At 40.5% G+C, this 19,257-nt stretch overlaps 2 protein-coding genes across 2 annotated transcripts; both read right to left on the bottom strand.

Annotated features, from left to right (window-relative positions):
• Positions 1 to 926: 926 nt before the first annotated feature.
• Positions 927 to 3,003, bottom strand: LOC122992350 (serine-aspartate repeat-containing protein C-like). Its single transcript, XM_044366122.1, has 4 exons — positions 2,364 to 3,003; positions 1,912 to 1,946; positions 1,494 to 1,819; positions 927 to 1,193 (listed from the first exon to the last, which is right to left on the bottom strand). The coding sequence occupies exons 3-4, from the start codon at positions 1,760 to 1,762 to the stop codon at positions 1,148 to 1,150; spliced, it is 315 nt and encodes a 104-aa protein (XP_044222057.1). The 5' UTR covers positions 1,763 to 1,819; positions 1,912 to 1,946; positions 2,364 to 3,003; the 3' UTR covers positions 927 to 1,147.
• Positions 3,004 to 6,840: 3,837 nt separating this feature from the next.
• On the bottom strand, positions 6,841 to 18,684 carry lss (lanosterol synthase (2,3-oxidosqualene-lanosterol cyclase)). Its single transcript, XM_044366118.1, has 22 exons — positions 18,589 to 18,684; positions 16,789 to 16,957; positions 16,463 to 16,601; positions 16,106 to 16,214; positions 15,519 to 15,640; positions 15,290 to 15,386; positions 14,357 to 14,492; positions 13,043 to 13,151; positions 12,643 to 12,761; positions 12,365 to 12,462; positions 12,141 to 12,168; positions 11,776 to 11,832; positions 11,070 to 11,141; positions 10,571 to 10,621; positions 10,333 to 10,482; positions 9,788 to 9,884; positions 9,248 to 9,353; positions 8,730 to 8,795; positions 8,567 to 8,647; positions 8,266 to 8,436; positions 7,624 to 7,702; positions 6,841 to 7,489 (listed from the first exon to the last, which is right to left on the bottom strand). Exons 1-22 carry the CDS (start codon positions 18,600 to 18,602, stop codon positions 7,352 to 7,354), a joined length of 2,208 nt encoding a protein of 735 aa, XP_044222053.1. The 5' UTR covers positions 18,603 to 18,684; the 3' UTR covers positions 6,841 to 7,351.
• Positions 18,685 to 19,257: the final 573 nt, after the last annotated feature.

Raw genomic sequence — 19,257 nt, 5'->3', positions numbered from 1 at the left:
TTTTAAAACCTTAATTGCTATGTGGTGTAGAAAGAAAACAGTAGCAGTCCAAAAGTTATAAAACAGACATCATCATCATCATAAAATAATGCAATAAAATTGACAAGATAGCAAAATGATAAATCTATCAACACACACACACACACACACACACGCACACACACACATTTTATGGTATTTAGCCCAGATAACTACTAGTGAACCTACTTTTAAATAACATTTTTTATAAGGGTTTGTGTGTGCTGGTATGAAAAAATACATTTGAGATTTCTTTTCTATTTTATTCTGTTCTACATTTTACATGTTTTTTATCAATATGTGGCACCTGATAAGCAACAGTGAAAAGAATACCAGGCTAACTGACAGCATCATGGCTTATTAGGTCATTTTAATTTAGTTACATGGATCATGCATAGTAATACATCGTTTTTTCATTTTTTCCTACTGTTAGCCCTTTGATCTGTGTCTATTATAGGATAAGGCTGGCAATTTTCTCATTACAATATATGATATATCAGACTTTGGATACACACACAATACTTGTAAGTAGATCAGTTTAATATTGGTTTGGTTCTGCACATGAGATTTGTAAACAATAAGAAAAATATAGAAAAATGCCAGCCATTAACTTTAAAGTTACTATATAAAAGATTTGAAAATATCGTCCTTTATTGCCACCTGGTGGCAGTATCGATAATGACACTGTGGCAGACAGCGATGCACATCCCCAGTACCTCGTTAATCCAACTTTGATTTTCATCTGAATTGTTTCATTTTTCTTCAAAGAAAAACTGCATCACAATACTTGAAAGATGTAATAATCACAGAAAAATTCTACATGCTGTGGCATTTGCAAAATCCTTCAAGTTGACGTGAACACAAGGCTGCTGAGAAACATGAAACTGAGGCTGTGTAGAGAGCATCCGTCTCTGTTTTCAGTTTGAAAATGATTTTATTCAAGTATTTGATACAAAACCATGCAAAACACCAGACACTCCATGTGAACTTTACATATGTCCTGACAAAAGCTTGTTTACATTTGTTAGGGGAGTTACAAAGTAATTCCTAAGGTTATATTGTGCAAGGAAGGAGGACAAAAGGCTTCCAGGTGGTTCCTGGTCTCGTCTGTCTTCCCATCCAGGAATCTTCATTTAATCAGAGTCACTGCTGCTGCTGCAGGAGCTGCTGGAGGACTACAGCAGAACAGAAAAACATACATTCAGTGAGTGATGACGACTACCAAACTGATGCAAACTTCATTTCATAACTCTTGCAGTTGTGTCCAAAAGGTCGCTGGTTCAATCCCAGACAAACAGGATAAGCAAGGCACTAAAACCCCAAACTACTCCAATCATCAACTGTAATTAGACTCATATTGTATCAAGAATCATCCAGGTGTGAATCTGTGTAACGTTTCACTGAATTCTGAACAAAATTCACTTTCTTTTGTGAATAAACAAATAATAAATGACCACTGCAACACTGGATCTTACCCCATGAGAGTCCTTCCCTTTCTTGTGGCACTTGCGGTGCTTGTGGCCACGCTTATGCCTGCGTCTGCGTTTTGGCCCTTGTCCATGTCCGTGTCCGTGTCCATGTCCGTGCCCATGTCCGTGTCCATGTCCATGTCCGTGTCCGTGTCCGTGTCCGTGTCCATGTCCATGTCCATGACCATGACCATGACCATGACCATGTCCAGGTCCATGTCCATGTCCATGTCCATGACCATGTCCACCACAACAACTGCCACCACCGTGTCCATGGCCTTGGTCACAACAACCACCACCGTGGTCGTAGCATCCCTGAGGACAATGTCCTCCTGCAAATAGTCATAAATTGATATTTAGCAAATGTGAAGATACATTTTGAGGAAAGAGGTGAGGATGAACCAAGAGCAACTGTGTTATTTACCTTGGTTTTGTCTAAACATTTCAAAACCTCAGATCCTGAAATTGAAGAAAAATGAATATTAAAATGTTTTGAATCAATCAATCAATCAATCAATCAATCAATCAATTGTTTAATGACCACACGACCGAGATGCTTTTGGTACAGCATATAGGAAAGCTCATAACAACTGTGTCAGATATAAAACAGATAACAGCTTTACATTTGACTGGCACAAATCCACAGAGATCCCTCGTGAGCTAAGAAAAGTCTTTTCACACAAGTAATTAAAAAAAAACGTGTGAGATGGCAATACACAATAACAAAACATTCAAAATTAGCTGACTGTAACTGTAAGTAAGGTGTGATATGTAAACCACATCAAAATTATACCAGGAATAATGCCATCACCCCTGCACATACTCCATACGCTCACTCGGTTTTTTTTCAACAGCAGAGTTTTAGATGTAACTTACTGTGTTCTGATGTGCAGATCTACAGACGCAGCTGTCTCCTGCTGCTCCTTTTATGTGAAACCACACCTAAACCTGAAGCAGCTTGTCGGGGGCAGAGGCTGACCTCCCATCAGAAACCCTTTGTTTTGTCAGGGTACGGTATGTGAGTGTCAGTGTGTAGCACGTCCACATGGAGCCACAATGAGAATGCAGCATTCAGATTTATAACAGTAGCTTTTACATTGTGTTTGTGACACTCATATATGTGCTGTGAACATTGTGATTTAATGAATATGTATTTCTTTGTTGTGGTCACATAAATACCCATGCATCTCTAGTTTCAATCTGGTAATTTGTAGTTCTTTTGTCCCCTGCGCAGCATATTTCACAAGCCGGTTTGTTTCAAACATTGTCCTCATAGCAAACCAGTGTGATGTTATCAGGAACCCAAACCTGTATGTTTTCCTCTGAGGAACAAAGAAACACTTGTAGTTTGAGTCTTCTGTTTTCTTTGCATGTCAACACATAAAACTCTCTAGGTGTGAAGGTGTATCTTTTAATAGGCTTTGTTATGTTTATAAATGTTTACAAATCAATTATTATTAATATTTTGTAGTACACACATACACACACACTGAACAACATCATAGCGGGCAATGAAACTGTCAATCAGCAATAATTAACTGTAGGCTATTTTTTTAATGTTAGCGTTATGTACGTAGCCACAAGTCTTCATAAGTCAGTTTCAAGTCATGTTGACTATTAAAAAGGGAGAGTAGTTTAACAATTTCTTTTTAAATGTGTCATATATATGATTTTTTCTTACATAACCAAGATCAAGTTATTTCAGGCTATTGCCCGTTTATCATTTCAGACTTGATTTCTGCTTTCACGTCTGTCAAGTATTACAGTAGGTAGTCAAGTCTGAAGTCAAGTCTTTAGGGAGTCACGTCTCAGGTCTCAAGTCAGGGCCCGTATTTATCAAACTACTAAAAGTAAAATTTTGGACTTGAGTGAAAACAGAAGAATAAAAGCTCTTTATCAAATTTCTTATAACTTAAAAAGGCTCTTCAATTTAAGAGAACTCCAGAGGCCTCTGACGATCTATGAGGTTCCCATCACCAAAGTCAAGAAGCTGGAGAGAATAGTCAGTACATACATCTAGAAATGGCTCAAACTCCCACAATGCCTCAGCAATATTGGCTGTACGGGAACTGAGCTCTGAAACTGCTTATCAGCTTTACTGAAGAAGACAAATGCTCCAAGGTAAGGCTGGACATGAGCCTGACAGAAACTCAGAACGCCACAATATGGCCGGCAGCGCCCAGAGTGGCAGCAGGCAGAGAGTGGAACCCATCAAGAGGAGGTGCAGCAGCCAAAATCTGCTCTCAGGCATGGAGATATTGTGGGCCAAGTGCAGCATGGAAGAGGTGAGTTTGGGTTAGGCACAAATAGACCCAGACGGCACAGAGCAACACCTGTCTGGAAGAGAGGGCTGGTGGTAAAAGAGATATGGCAGCAGGAGGAGGCAGAACGATGTGCAAAGGCGGTCTCACAGCCAAAACAAGGCCAATGGACAAGATGGGAAAACCTTGAATACCGGAAGCTTGTCTGGAAGGATCTTTGGGAAAAGGAAAGAGGCAGACTGAGCTTCATCATCAGAGCCATCTATATTCTTCCCAGCCCCAAGAACGTGAACTAGTGGCTTGGGGAGGACCCATCATGTCCCCTTTGCCAAACACCAGCAACTCTTCGGCACACACTCACGGGCTGCGAGACCAGCCAGATCAACCAGGTCCTTCAGCAACTGGCACTACTACTGGAAGAAAGGAGAACTAACAACAATGCCCTCTTTCTCTCTCAGGTGCTTCCTGTGGAGGTTGGCTGAAGGGGTTTTGTGGCCATTTCAACCACCAGACGGCTGAAAGGGATGAGAGTCCACGGACAGACCCTCCGACAGGCTATTAAGTCACTGGCAGAGGCTGCCAAGCACAGCAGCAACTTTCTTTGGCTGAAAAGAAACAAAAAGAGCCAGCAGGAGGGGGGTGCACCTGGGACACTAGGCGCCACCGTTGAGACCCCTGGAGGTGTTGTGGGCCTATCAAAAAAACACCAAGGAAGGAGGGTGCACACTTGGTGACCCCCCGGGGAGGTTCTACCCCCACTGCTGGTTATGATTTACAGTCTGCATAAACAGGACTGAATCATTGACAGAAGAAACCCAGACTCAATTGATCCTCTTGAAGTTCTGTTGCCGTGTGGGCCTTGCTATAAAAATTATGATTACACTGTGTATGAGTGTTACTATTTTATCTAGATCATGATGAATTGTTCCTGTCTTGTTATGCAACTCTGCAGCATCAGCAGACTCATCAGCAGGTTAAAGGAAGTTCAGCATTATATTTGTAAAGAGGAAGACGTAGAAATTAAAATTCAATGGAGACAGGATGAGACATGTCATCTGGGGGTCAGTTGGGCAAGATGGCTCTTGGATAGGAGAACTGAAAACAGACATGACGTTATCTATAAGTCTGTATTTTGATAGATTAAGAAAAGAACTGTAACGCCCACTTAAGGTGTATAAAACCCTGTTGTAAACGCTCCACTAGGAGCCTTTTCCTTGTAACCTCATCCTCTGTGTTGCATTGTGAAACGCTCCTTCTTGTACAAGAAAATAAATTCTGTTAAATTTTAATACTTGCCCACCTGATGACCCCAGTGAAGCGTTTACCTTCTACTCCCACTTAAGGAATGATTGCTGATTACAATAAGGGATCGTAAAACCAAGTCCTATGAACTCAACAGTACTGTTCAAAAGTTTTATGCACTAAAAGTAAAGTGAGGATACTTTCAAAGGTAATGCCATGAATGGTTCTTATTTATCAATTAACTTCATGCAAAGTTCAGTAAACAGAAGAAATGTGTGAGCAGCTTTGCCTTTAAAACTGCACCAGTTCTCCTCGGTACACCTGCACACAGTTTTTCATGTACTTGGCAGGAGTTTGGGGTTGTCATGCTGTCATGCTGCAGAATAAATTTGGGTCCCATCTGACACCTCCATGATGGTATTGCATTATGGATAAGATGTCATGGTGATGTTTGTTTTCCCTGGCAGTGTGTGTGCAGCTGAAGGTGTGCCTGGCTGAGCAGGGTCTTCACTACTGGTGCTCATCCAGTAATCACTCCTGCCATAAAAGCCTGGTCAAGACACCACTACTGTGTCAGATTATCCCGTCGCAATCGGTAACTATGAGTTCCTGATGTTCTCTTGTTCTCCTGAGCTGTGATTTACTTGAGCTTCTTTGAGTTTCCACTGCTGGTCTTACAGTGTTTTTCCCCTTTCTTGTTATTCAGACTATAGACGGACCTGAGACGTGAGTTTTTCCTGTGTATAGTTTTCTGGTGCGCCTCGCCTGCAGTCTCCAGTGCCACTGTTTTTTTCTGGTGCTCAGCCTCAGTGGATCTCCCAGTCAGTTTGCCACCTCACCTCACCTCACCTCACCCTAACCCTAACCTTAACCCTGCAACACCAGCCAACCGTCAGCCACCACCTCCAGCCTCTTGCCTTTTTTCACGGAGACATTATTCTTTCAATAAACACCCCAAGAACTGCCCTTGCCTCTGTCTCTGCATTTTCCAAACACAAAAACTTAAACATAATAATCTAAACATCTTAAGTGCCTAAAACTTTTGCTGTATATATTTAGTTACTCCTCCTCCAACAGGTCAATCAGGTAACAAACATTGGAAAATCACTCGATTGGCGCTTTGCTATCAGATTTGGCATCCAGAGGAGATGTGGAAAAGTTTGGGGAGGTGACCAGATGTCTTATCAGTATCTAGTCATGCATAAGACTCTGAACAGTAGGCAGCACAGGCTTAACCAGTTACATACTCTTGTGTGCTTCTTTTCAAAAACAAGGTCTCATTCCTGCTGCGACTGAAAAGATCCACTGAACGCTTCTGCAGCCAAGTATGCCTACACCTCAGCTTCACAAATAAACACTCTTTTATATTAACCTCAGACACTCCCATGGTATTTGAACCCTGTCATTTTCACAATATAGGACACCTTGAGAACATTCACACACTTCCATACACACCTTTTAATCAATAAAATATCTCAAAACATTACTCACCGCACCTATAACGTTAAAAAATTCAGTTGTGTCAGTGACAGTGTTAGTGGGTGAAAAAACTGAAGCTTTGGTAACTTGTTACTTTCCACACAATAAATCAGAGTGTAATGGACGGCAGAGAGCCCAGCCTCATATATAAACTGACTGTGTGAGATGGGATATCTGACTCCAGAGTGATAAATGCTGACAATCTACAGATGGTGTATAAATCTTAGAGGTTACAGAGGTTACAGAGGTAGATTTTGCAGGTTGCATGTTTGAACCCCTCTTTGCTTCTTTCCCTCGTTCTAATCTCCAACATGTGTTTGATATTTAGCTGAGCACAAAGCAATGTAAAGCAAGCCAGAAAATATATTAATTAAAGACACATCCATTTTAAATTATGCCATAGAAAAATTCTTTATTCTAAATTCAAATAATTTGTAATTAACAGGAAGGGATGGCAGGGATATAAGGCGATGTGGACATACAGTAAATACATTTTGTAAACCAGAGCACGTGAACTACGTGTGTTGGAAAGCAGCAGATCTTATCACAACAGATTTTGAAGGAGTCGCTCTGACAGATGAGCTACGCTGGAATGTCAACACAGAAAAAAAATTCAGAGAATGAAATGTGTTTCAGCCCTGAAATCACATCTGAAACACTAATATGTCCATGATATAAATTCACACTTGAAAAAGGGTAACATGTAGAAATTATGCATAATTTGTGGGCTGGCTACAGCTCATTAGCACTCGTTACTTCATTAGAACAGTTCAGGTAGTGTCACCCACAACAACATATACACTTTCCACTGACTGTCTGAGCTTTGTGACTGTTGTTTGACATTTACATGTAGTTTTCTTATCCTAGATATCTTCATATTCTTCACAGCTTGACCTTCCCTGTGAGGGAACTGAGGGGGTAAAGTGTTGAGAAGCGGCCGAGGGTCCAGATGGGGAAGACGTTCCTGTAGGAGGTGTAGCTGATAGCACAGCTCTTGTTGAACACACCTGCAATATTTTCCTGAGGAGAGGGAAGCACAAAACATTAGATTAACTTCATATCAGTAGTATTATTGGTGGAGTAAGCCTAGTATAATTAATTATAAAGAATATATGATATGTAAGTAATAAAATATATGCAAGGCAGAGACTCACCTGTGGCCAGTCTCCGTTGGGCAGCTGCTTGTCAATCAGCAGCTGTACTCCTCTCTCAATGGCCCGCTGGTCAGGATGCCTGTTTATGAACACAAGAGTTTTGATTGAAATTGAATGAATGAATTTTGTTTTGGATTCAGTTCGTTTGCCTCTACTTCCTCCTCAAATTGACGTCAGACTGTTGGCACATATTCACAAACAGCCTGTAGCCTCTGTTGCTCTCATATTTCAGATCAGATTCAGGCTCAAACATGTACAGATGTACAAAATCTGACAACTACTGTTTGTTTTTGTAGCCTTCAGAGCTGGCAGTACTCTGCCAAGGGGCAGGAGGGGGGTCCTAATGGTCTGTTTCAGACCGAGACTGAACTGAGGGGCTGCATAAAAAGTTTGAATATAAGATAAATCTGAAAATCATGCCAAGATATTCCCCAGAATATAAATATAGACCTGGAAATGTGCATATGTCCTCTTTAAAATACAGCATGAGTGTTATCAAAGGCAACAGCAAATAAATAAATTAATATATAAAAGAAATACAGGAGAGATTCACCCAGACCTGAACCCACCGACAGTCCATACAAACATACAACAGTTAAACCCAAACCTATCCAATCCAGTCAGGTTGTGATCCTGCTTTACCTGACAGCCATGAGGCCTAACAAAGCCCAGCAGGTGTTGTGGATCTGAGCAGAGCTGCTCTGGATGTAGCAACGCTGCTCACACGACTCAAAGTCCTCCCCCCAGCCTCCGTCCGGCATCTGCTGATCCAGCAGGAACTGACAAGCTTTCTGCACTTCCTCACACACATCCCTGGTAACAGACGCACAACAGGTTAATGTAGTAAGTAAGGTGGTGTTTGTACAGTGTATTTGTAATGTTGTGAGTCAAGAAGAATCTTTGTTCAGCCATCTGTAAAATGTTCACTGTTTGGAGCCCTTACTCGTCTTTGTAGATGTGACCCATACAAGCAAAAGCTTCAAGGCCGAACCATATTCCATACGTGAAGCACACTCCCCAGGACCTGAGAATGAGCCAAAAATGATTATTTTTTGTAGAGCGTGATCTGTTTGGATTTGATATTGAGCATTAAGCGAAAAGCTCACCCCTCCCAGGATCCATCAGGTCTCTGCACCTTCCTGCAGTACTCTAGTCCTTCTCTGAGAGTGGACCTGAAGAAGAAATGAACAAACACTAAGTTTGTGACCCACCCAGAACGGGTCCGTGACCCACTTTTGGGTCGCGACCCACCAGTTGAGAATCACTGTTTTAGAGGATAGTGTTGTTTGCTCTTAATTTTAATATGGTAGCAATGTTATTTGTGATGCTACTTGGTGCTTGTGGGTGCTATAAGGTCGTGAAGAACTCGTTGAACTCTTGACTTCTATTTACTAACCTGTAAGGCGAGTAAAGATGTTTCAAATTCTATACGTTAGTATTTAAAGGACTGGCTGAGTGCCAACTTTTCAGACAAAGAATATCAAGATAGCTAGATGGTGTGTATCTTTGTCTCCAGAAATATGATGCATTGTACTTCTGATTGTATTATTTGATTACATTATTTCATGCTCTCTTTGTGTGTGTATGTGTGTGTGTGTGTGTTATGTAGCATTATGTAGCGTACCTTATCTCCTCAGTGCGGTGTTCAGGATAGACCTTCTGGAAGTGACTCAGAGCCTGCATTACTGCTGACGTACACTCCACATAGGTATAATCTATCATGATGTCACCTGTGTGTGTGTGTGTAAGAGAGTGAAAGACAGAGCACAGTTATACTTGTAAACATTACATTTCACAACACACACTACATCCTCTTTTTAAAGGGAATATTGGGCTCTTTGCCCTTTGATACAGAAAAGGGCAAAACACGTCAACATATTCAGAGTGCAATGCAGCCAATTAAATGTTGAGGGGAGACAGAAATGTCACGATTATATTTGGCTCCTTGTTTTTAATTAGTTAGTTATTAGAGAAGTTAACTGAGCTCCTCCGCAAAGGACTCGAGGCTGCAATTTAAACCAGGCATGATGAGTCCATGATGCTCTTATTAAAAATGTTAAATGACTCATTTCTGTAACATCAAAAAATCATTTCAGTGACTTTTTATGTCGTGCCTTTGGTTAATTGTTGACCCTGGACCACAAACATCAGGCAACAGACTCACCAAACACCTCAGAGGGGTTGAGCAGCTCCAGGAGTTTCCCTCCTCTCTTAGTTTCATATGTGGCAAATCCACCGTCTGAGTTTCTCATGCTCAGCAGCTACGAGGAGAAGAAAGACGAGTGGTGAAAGAGCCGTGCTGCTGAAACACTACAGCAACTATTATTTCAGTGGCACAAGTGTAGATGAAGGACTACGGTTTGGCAATGCTGAAAAAAACTTTCAGCAAGTTGCCGATAAACCTGCAAATTATTAGATATTTCACATTTTTCTTAACAGCACAAGAGCACAGCTTTTATAACAGCGTTGTAAAACACAGTACTGGGTGTAGTTCATGTTTTCAAGGCCAGCTGACTAAATATTTGTGAACACCGACAGCTCTTTCTCAAACACAGCTGCCAATGAACACGAGGTTAAATTGGAGGCATATTGACATAATGTATTTCTGAGCTTACACAACCAACAGAGAAAACAAAACACATGGGAGTATGAGACTTAAAAATAGGTAAGTAAATAAATCTTCCACTTGTTCATTGTCTGCAGACTCACCACATTGACAGCATCGTACAGGCGCTCTGAGGAGACAGGCTGGCTGATGGAGGGGCAGCGCTCCTGCAGCAGCATCACTGACTTCAGGCCCTCCGCTGTGCAGTCAGCCACGATCCAACCACAGTCACGGGTACTGAAGGGGAAACCTCCCTGACAAAAATCAACACAGGGATATAGTGTTATATCTGTTATAGTCTCATTTAACAATAATGTGAAAAGTGTTGTTGTGTGATTTTACCTTGTTCATCTGTCTGTAGTATTTTTGGTATTCGGGAGGATTATCGGGAATCTGGTGGAGTTGAAAAACTGGTCAGGCATAAGTAATCACTTGGATCAAAGCACTGGAAGTTCATATTACACTCGTGAAAGTCAGGAAAAAACTAAAGCATAAATAAGCACTACCAAAAACGTAACAGCAGCAAAATTTGACAATATGTATTGTTTTCCTTTAAGAAGTCCTGTCTGAATATGAAAGCTCATTTGCTGCATTTTGTTCATAAATGGACATGTGTAAATGTCAGTCTAGTGGAGGACGAGGTTTTGGAGGTAGAATTAGGGATGCATGATATTATTGGCATGTCATCGGTATCGGCCGATATAAGCATAATATGTGCATATATCGGTATTGGCATCGGCAATCGGCCACAATGAGTTGGAAATATCGGCATATCGGATATCGGCAAAAAATCCAATATCGTGCATCCCTAGGTAGAATGATTTACGTCAGTGGGTCGTACCTGTGTGATTGTGAGGAACTGATGGGCATCTCGGAGGCACTCAGCTAGTCTGGGATTATCCTGAGCTCCTGCCTGAAAGAAACCACAATTTATTATAATCAGCTACATGATACATTTCAATCAGGATACAGTGCAAACCACGGTACTGAAACAGCTCTTCTCAAGGTGATGAATAATCTACAAGTAAATAGTGACAATGGTGAAAATTCTACTTGAATATAATTATATTTGAGTGCAGTGTTTTGACACATTTGATTACAGCTTTGAAACTGGAAGGCTTGATAAGAGGGTTTTTCTGGCTTCAAAGAGACAAATGTTTTCTGTGTCTTCTGGTAATTTTATATTTAGTAAAGTTGACATTGTACGTGTTGCCTCAAGGCCACATAAGCCGCAAACACAACTTTGGTTATCATAATTATGCTGATGACACCCAGTTATACCTATAAATGTCCTCTGGAGACCTAAACCCTTTTAAAACACTGAACTCTTTACAGCTCAACAAATACAACATTGAAATTCTTGTCAGTGGTAGTAAAACTCTGCAGTGAGAAATATGTTCTTAGGAAATTAGCAAACAGGTCAGAAATCTGAGTGTTATCCTTGATTCTCACATTTCTCACACATCCTTTTCCTGTGTGTTTTATATAGATAAAGTTGGACTGCATGCATTAAAGCTCTTAGTTTTGAGTTGCCAGGTTTGAGTTACCTCAAGGAAGGCCTGCACAGCAAAGCAAGTATCCCAGAGTTGAGATCCATTGGTTCCCTGTGAACAACAAAAAGAAGAAAGTGGTCAAGTTTCTTCAATAAATCGCTCAGATTAAGTTCAACTCACTGAGCGCTCTCATACTTTGCAAAACAAAAAACAAAGTATAGAACCAGTTAGTAGACTAAAAGAATGTGACTGAAGCAACTTTTAAAGTCCATCCATCCATTTTCTGCTTATCTGCACCTTAATTGGCTCCTCAGCCGTCCTTAAAAGTGAACCTTCAGGGTTCATGAATGACCTCTGTAAAGCTTAGATTGTGTGAACTGTCACTCAATATGCAAACAGAGCAGAGAACAATCTCTCACCTGCATTTTCAAACCATCCAATCCCAACCTGGAACACAGAGAACTTCCTGTTAGTTTGTCATTGGTAAACTTTCTTGAATTTATTACTGCTGAATGAACATTTTTTTCACTTTCCATCACAAGTGCTTCACAAGAGCTTTTCCTTAACACCAATTTCTGATCAGTGATGGAACAGAAGTTTGGTTATGTTGTGGTAATACGTTGTTAGACACCGGCTGACTGACCAGAGGTAGTCTGGGATCCTGGACACGTGCTCCTGAAAGGCCGGAGAGGAGGGACCATCCACATACCAGCGAACCAGCATATTGATTGTCTTAGAGATCTGTAGAATAAGGCCAATACTTCATATGTAATTGTCTTTGCATATACATATCTCATACTCTATTCAATATGCATTCTTTGTTTTGGTTATACAGACACACCTTTCCATTCCCTTGAATAAGAAAGTGTGTCCAAACTTTTGACTGGTACTGTACGTGTTTTCTGTACTGTCTTATATTACCGGTCCGATGCTGATACATTTAGTGAAGCGGTCGTCAGCCTGGATGTGATCATACAGCTCTTTGACAGCCATCCCTCTCAGTGTGGTGCTGTGGTGGGCTTCGTACACGTTTAACACCACTGCAAGGCAACAGGAACAGGACTCACAAGGTTAGGTTACTTTCAGGGATATTCCAATGAAAAACTCTTAACTTCTTTTTATTTTTGCACACAACCATCCTGTTGCCAGTGTTAGGCCTAAATGTTTGATATCTTGTATGTCTCAGCTGAGTGCAAATCATTTGTCATCACTTTTAAGTTCAATTACATTAAATATTTTACATACTGGTTCACTTACAGCTACATGCTACTGTAGACGGAGGGTTTGTCATCATGGTGTACAATGTTTTGTGGATACTTACTGTAGGCGACGGTGAGCAGTGTGCTGTGAGGTGTGTATATGTCACATGCCGCCACATTGTTCCTCTGAGCTGGCCAGTTAATGGTGGCATAGTCCTGGACATAAAGCTCCTAGAGCACAAAAAGATACAGTATATATTCATATTTTATATGGTTATACATATGCATATACATTGTTTAAATATACATCATTGTCAGTGGCATTTTCATTGGCCCTGTTTTGTGGTCTATGTGTCATTTCGAGTTCAGAGACTGGCTGCTCCCTCGGCATAGTTTTTAGGTGCATCAGAGAAAGGGAAAATTCCACGCCTTGATTCTCCTACACTGATATACACACAGATATGCAGATGCTTCTATACGGGCCAAAGAGGAAAGTGATGTGAATGACGTGCTGTGGCGTTCACAGACAAACCCAACTGAACACCTATGTGAGATTTTCGAGAGACCAGAACTGGACTGCGCCCAGTAGAGTTCAGAGACTTGGAGCACCGGAGCTGTTCCTGAAGCTCGTGGTGTCTGAGCACCTTAAAGAGACACTTTTATTAGTTTTTCCTTTTAATGTGTCACCCATCTTTACATTATGAGTCTGTTATGTTTGTTGCATTGTTATTTAGTGATTTGTGCTGTGAGTTTTGACTTCTTTTGTCAAGGATACCTTTTCACAACCTCAAATTACCCAAACTTGCAACATTCAGAGCAAGTTTTTCCAGTAGAAACAAGTTTAGATTGAAGAAAGACGCTCTTGCATTTGTAGTGTCTGACAGCAAAAGCCACAGTTTACCGTTTGCTGTTCTGAGACAATTAGTTGATTAATAATCAATCAATAGAAAATTAAGTATTAACAATTTTGCAAATCAGTTCCTCCTTTATGTCATTGATGAAGCAAAAATACGTTTGATGGTTCCAGCTTCTCGAGTGTGACAGTTTGCTGCTCTTGTCTGTTTTAAATCACTGTGAACTGAACATCTTTGGGTTTTCAGCTCCAAACATCACCTCGGACTGTGAAACTGTGACGGGCATTCTCACTTTTTCAGACGTTTCATTGCTTAAACAGCTAATCCATTAATCACACAAAAAAGAGAGATGAATCTTATAAGGAATAATCGTTAGTCAAAGCCATAAATATTAATATGCATTGTGAGGTATCATAATGCCACAACATATCATCTACATTTAACCTTAGGAATAAAACACACTGAAAACAGCTAAATGCCCCCAGGAATGAAAAGCACACTACTAAAGACTCTTCAGAGCTTCATCATTCACTTCTGGCTGTAAGTATGGCGCCCCCTTGTGGGATGAGGCAGCTTCAGCACCTGTCTGAGGCTGAGGACCAGGGAGTCCTCCTCAGCTGCCAGTCTGACAGCATAGCAGTAGCTCATGGGGAGGTAGACCTGGCGACAGTGACACCACAGGGTAGAGGGGTGGGCTGGCATCCAAGTGGGGAACAGCCTAAAACGGACACAAATACAACCATCAACCCTGAATTGATACAGGAGAAAAAAAAATGCTGATAAAATATTTCCCTTCTTTGTGACCATGTAGCAAAGATGTAAACAACAATGATTCAGTCTGTGTACTGGTGCAACATGATTATGTTTTCTCTAACCTCAGCTGAGATCCTGAAGCTTTTTCAGTATATTTGAAGTAGTGATGAAGCCTTATGAAGCTTTGGGGCTTTCTTTCTGTTTGTGCAAAATAAAATATTAAAAGCTTCTGGGGTTTAAACTCAGCAAACACAGCGACATCTGGTGGTTTGTAGAAGCAGCTCGTCAAGACTGAGGCCACAACAATACTGATGTTATAGTTTTAATCTCATACATGTGCAGTAAAAGTCCAAGAAACCTATGTGTTGTTTATAAAATCTATAATACTGTGTGCAGTATAGTTGCAGTAAATACACATATCATTGTGAAATATACTGTTGGTATCAAGTGAAGATGTTCCTTACATACATACATACATAGATATGGTTATGTGTTTCTAGTGTATGTCGCCATATTTCTCCACTATTCTCCTCTCATTCCTGTGCCACTAAAGTGTCACTGGAGTATATCGTTTATCTGAATGAAGCACATGTGACGTCTGAAGCTGCAGACGTCATCGGTCACGTGGTGTTCTTTTATTTGACACAAACTCACAGGAGTGAAATACGCTTCGGTGCTTCTGTATTGTCCACCAAACACTAATTTAAAGCATGACTGATGGGTTAAAGGGAACATAACGGGATGTTTGAACGTCCGACTTACCACATCTCTGGTAGCAGTGTGTTCATTCCCTCCCAGCTGTAGACATTTAAAATGGCCAACCAGAATTTACCCCATGAAGGAATCCCCACTGCGCCGCCTGTACAAAATGAAAAACACTGACAGCTTTGGTATTCAGCTACTACTGAAAGACGACCAGTAATCAGTACTGAGCGTAGCTTTAATAATAACTGACTTTGTGCTTCATGCTTTTCAACATATTCCTTCTAACCTTTGCTGTGCAGGTTGTTCCTGGCTCGAACCATATCTGGATCATCAGGCTCTACTCCCAGGATCCTCAGTGAGGTGTAGCTCAGAGCTGTGCCAAACACGGTAGATTTGTCTTCAATATGTCTGAAAAATAAACACACACACACCACAATGCTGCTATAATCCATATTCCAGCTAGTCTGACACTGTATGATTACAGACATTGATCCTTTAATTATTAATATTAGCAATTACAACACCAGTTTCCCTGTGGCAGTTCAATAACAGTTGCACAGTAGAGGCTTGTATGATAAATTTAATACCTTTCACTGATCATACTGATCAAAGAATGAAGGTATGATGGAAAACCAGTAAAGACAATATGACCTACAATTATTTATATTATATCACATTCTGTCAGTTCCTCCCAGCAGTATAATAATTCCTAATAATATAATTCATTAAATGAATGCCTGGACCTGAATAAGTGGCAGAAAATGGATTCACCAATTAAAATGTATTAATTCATTCAAGTTAATGAAGTCTTTGCTATAAAAACTAGCATATCTCTGATTATCAAAAGTTAAAGAGAGGCGTGTTTCCACTTACAGACCCCAGCCTCCATCTGGCAGCTGAACGGAGCGCAGGTATCTCACCATTTCCTTCTTCCAGGCCGCTGCCAGAGGGATCTTAGCTACATGACATGTAATCAGGAGACCTGGGAAGCACAAACATGGACAGATGTACAGACACAGAAGCACATGTATTGATTTTGTGAGTTTGAAGAATTTAGTTTTTCTATAATCAGCTTATTGCTAACTGTTGAATGCTGTCTGCTGTCTTCAAGATTTACTGGAAGTGCGTTTAGCTCGCTGCATGTTGAGGGCAGGAGATATTGGTTTTAAATGAGAAAATGTAGCTACTGCAAAGCCCAGGTGGGGACATGGCGAGGATGACTCATCTTACCTGGGAGCAGGAAGAGAGGACCGCCGTAGTCCCCTGCCCAGTGGCCGTCCTCGGCTTGGAGGTGTCTGTAGAAGTTCATACCTTTCAGAGCTGCATCCACAGCCGTGTGGGCGGGCGGCGAGCCAGACACAAACTTAGTCTGTGAGGAGAATTCATGATTAGAAATGAACACCTGGCAAGACAAGTGTTATAGATTTCACATTGGTTAAGCGACTGTATCCAGACTATCACCGTCCTGCTAAAGGGCAACTCAAACTATCCCAGAGTGCAGCACAGAACCTAATTTCACTGTTATTAAGGATAATGATGATGATCATGAAGCCCACCGTGTCCAGGCCCAGCGAATGGGCTTCTAGCATGGTCTGTTCTCTGTCTGGGGTGTCTTGATCCTCCACATAGCGCCAGGTCTGCCTGCCCTCCACATTAGTCAGCCTCCAGCGGCTGAGGTCTGTGGCGGGCTCCGTCCTGTACGGCCCTCCTCGCCTCCGCAGCTGCCTGGAAGAGACAGCAGGTAGTTTAATACTGTAGTTCATCTAACTTATTCCATATACTATTGGGCACTATGTAGTAAATGTAGGATACTATGAAGTGTTGCACAATGGAAGTATTTCCTCAGCTGGTCAACAGTGAAACCAATAATTCAGCAGGTGATGCTGCTGATGGTTTTTGGCCTGTGTGCAAAGGTCTGACACAGTCAAAAGCTGTCTTTCGTTTGGGGAAAAAAGCGATTCAGTTCAATGGAATTGGTTGTCATATCTGGAAACATATGTATGCATATATATTTGTGTTGTGGTGGACAAAGTAGTCAGATTATTTAATTACATAAAAGTAACAACACCACAATGTAAAAACAGAAACTTTCCCTTAAGTAAAAAAAAAAGTATCTTTTAGCAAAATGTATTTACAGTATCAAAAGTACTGATTATCCAAAAGAATGGCCCCAGTCATTATTATATTTTTATACAACATACCATAATATTTGATTATTATTAACTGATCTAATCATGTATATGCAGCTATTCAATTTTGGGACTGGTTAAAGTGAAGCTAATTTTGTTGATGATTGACTTATAACAAACTATCACTATGATAATAGTTCATATGTTATAAATTGATCATGATTTTGTGTGAAAAATCTGAAAAATGATAAATGTAGTGAAATAAAAAGTGCAATATTTCCCTCTTAAATGTAGTAGTAGTAGTGTAGAGGTACTGGTGTAGCATGACAATCTGGGATGTGTCAATGTGTAATTTAAATGGGCCTCCTACCATCTTAATACACCCCCACTCTGCATGTAAGAAGGACTTAATCAACATCTATACACATGCACCTGTAGTGGTGTGTGGAGATAAAAACAAACTTCTAACTAAATAGGTGATCAACACAAATGCACAAATTGGAAGTATATCAAGTAAACCACAACTGAATTTCATAATACAGTTTATAGTTCATTTCAGCCTCTACTTAGCATTTGTAAGCAGTATACAAACATTTAATAAATGGTTTATAACACTCTATAATATAGTTGTGAACAGACATAAGTACATTTTAAGTGAAGTAGAGTATGTGTCAGCAATTATAACTTGTATGAAGACATATTTTATATTATTACAGCTGTGTTTAACTATTAATAATGTTTATACACCAGCCTTCACTTATGGGTGTCCACAGGAGGAGTTATAGTTGTTATACATACACACTTATATCTACTCACAAGTACATTATAGTTCATTTATTAAATGCTTATAAATGCATAAAGAACATAAAGTGTTGTCGGCGTTTCCTACATGAGAATACGACCTGCCTTTAATTAAAGTCGGTTTACCCCCTTCATTTACATTGTAAGTGCATTATGAAGGCAAGAAAAACATGTTTCAATGTTCATTTTGGCTGCTGACTGCTGTTTTAAGACAGACTTGGAAAAAAAATGTCCTTTAAACTAGCACAACTAGCACTTTGAACATTACTGTTGTTCAGTCATGGATACACGCTGACTCAAACTTTTCACAGAAACTCACTGTTTTACATTTTATGACGGTTTTATCCCATGAATTCGAATTAAAAACACGGCAAGAAAGTAAATTTGGTGACGTTTTCCGTTAAATAACCAGATAAAAATACTCACGTCCCCTCAGTCATCACTGCGGCTGTCAGATACAGAGTTGAATCCTCCGCTGGACCAAATGAATTAATTTCTTTCCAGTTGCTCTGACGGCTCGGCCCCTTTTTACGCTTCTCTTGGGAATTGTAGTGCTTTAAGGAGAGTATAATTCATCGTTTAACGACGCTTAGACTCTATTTCCCAGAGGACCTAGCGGCGCCGTCCGAGGAGCTCTCTACATGGAGAGACATGAGCAGAGACTCGGTTGTCCAATCACAAACCGACTAGGCGGAGAAATGGGCGGGCCTGGCGGGAGGTCCCCCAATCAGAGCGCTCCTAGCATCAATACTACACATGTGCTCACCTATAGATTATTATGATCGAATGACAGCCTGTTAAGCTATTGAATGACAGCTGGACTAGATTTATTTAAAAAATAACACTTTTATTCAATATTTGGCTATTTGACAATGTCATAAACAGTACAAAGATTAGGTCAAACATAACTGAAGGTAGATTGTGACTGGTTTTACAAATAGAATCCAAGTAATTCAACAGGTGTTTAAAGACAGACACAAAAAGTAGTTTATCTTGGGATATTATGTTAGACGTTGTATTTTTACTTGCACACATTTTTAAGTTATACATGCTAAATCAATGGTACAAAATTTTCGTCCTCCTGTACAAACCCAG

The sequence above is a fragment of the Thunnus albacares genome, chromosome 11 (assembly GCF_914725855.1).
Source record: "Thunnus albacares chromosome 11, fThuAlb1.1, whole genome shotgun sequence".
In the NCBI taxonomy this organism is placed as follows: Eukaryota; Metazoa; Chordata; class Actinopteri; order Scombriformes; family Scombridae; genus Thunnus; species Thunnus albacares.
Note: the sequence above shows the minus strand (reverse complement) of the source record. Positions and strands in the feature narration are given on the sequence as shown.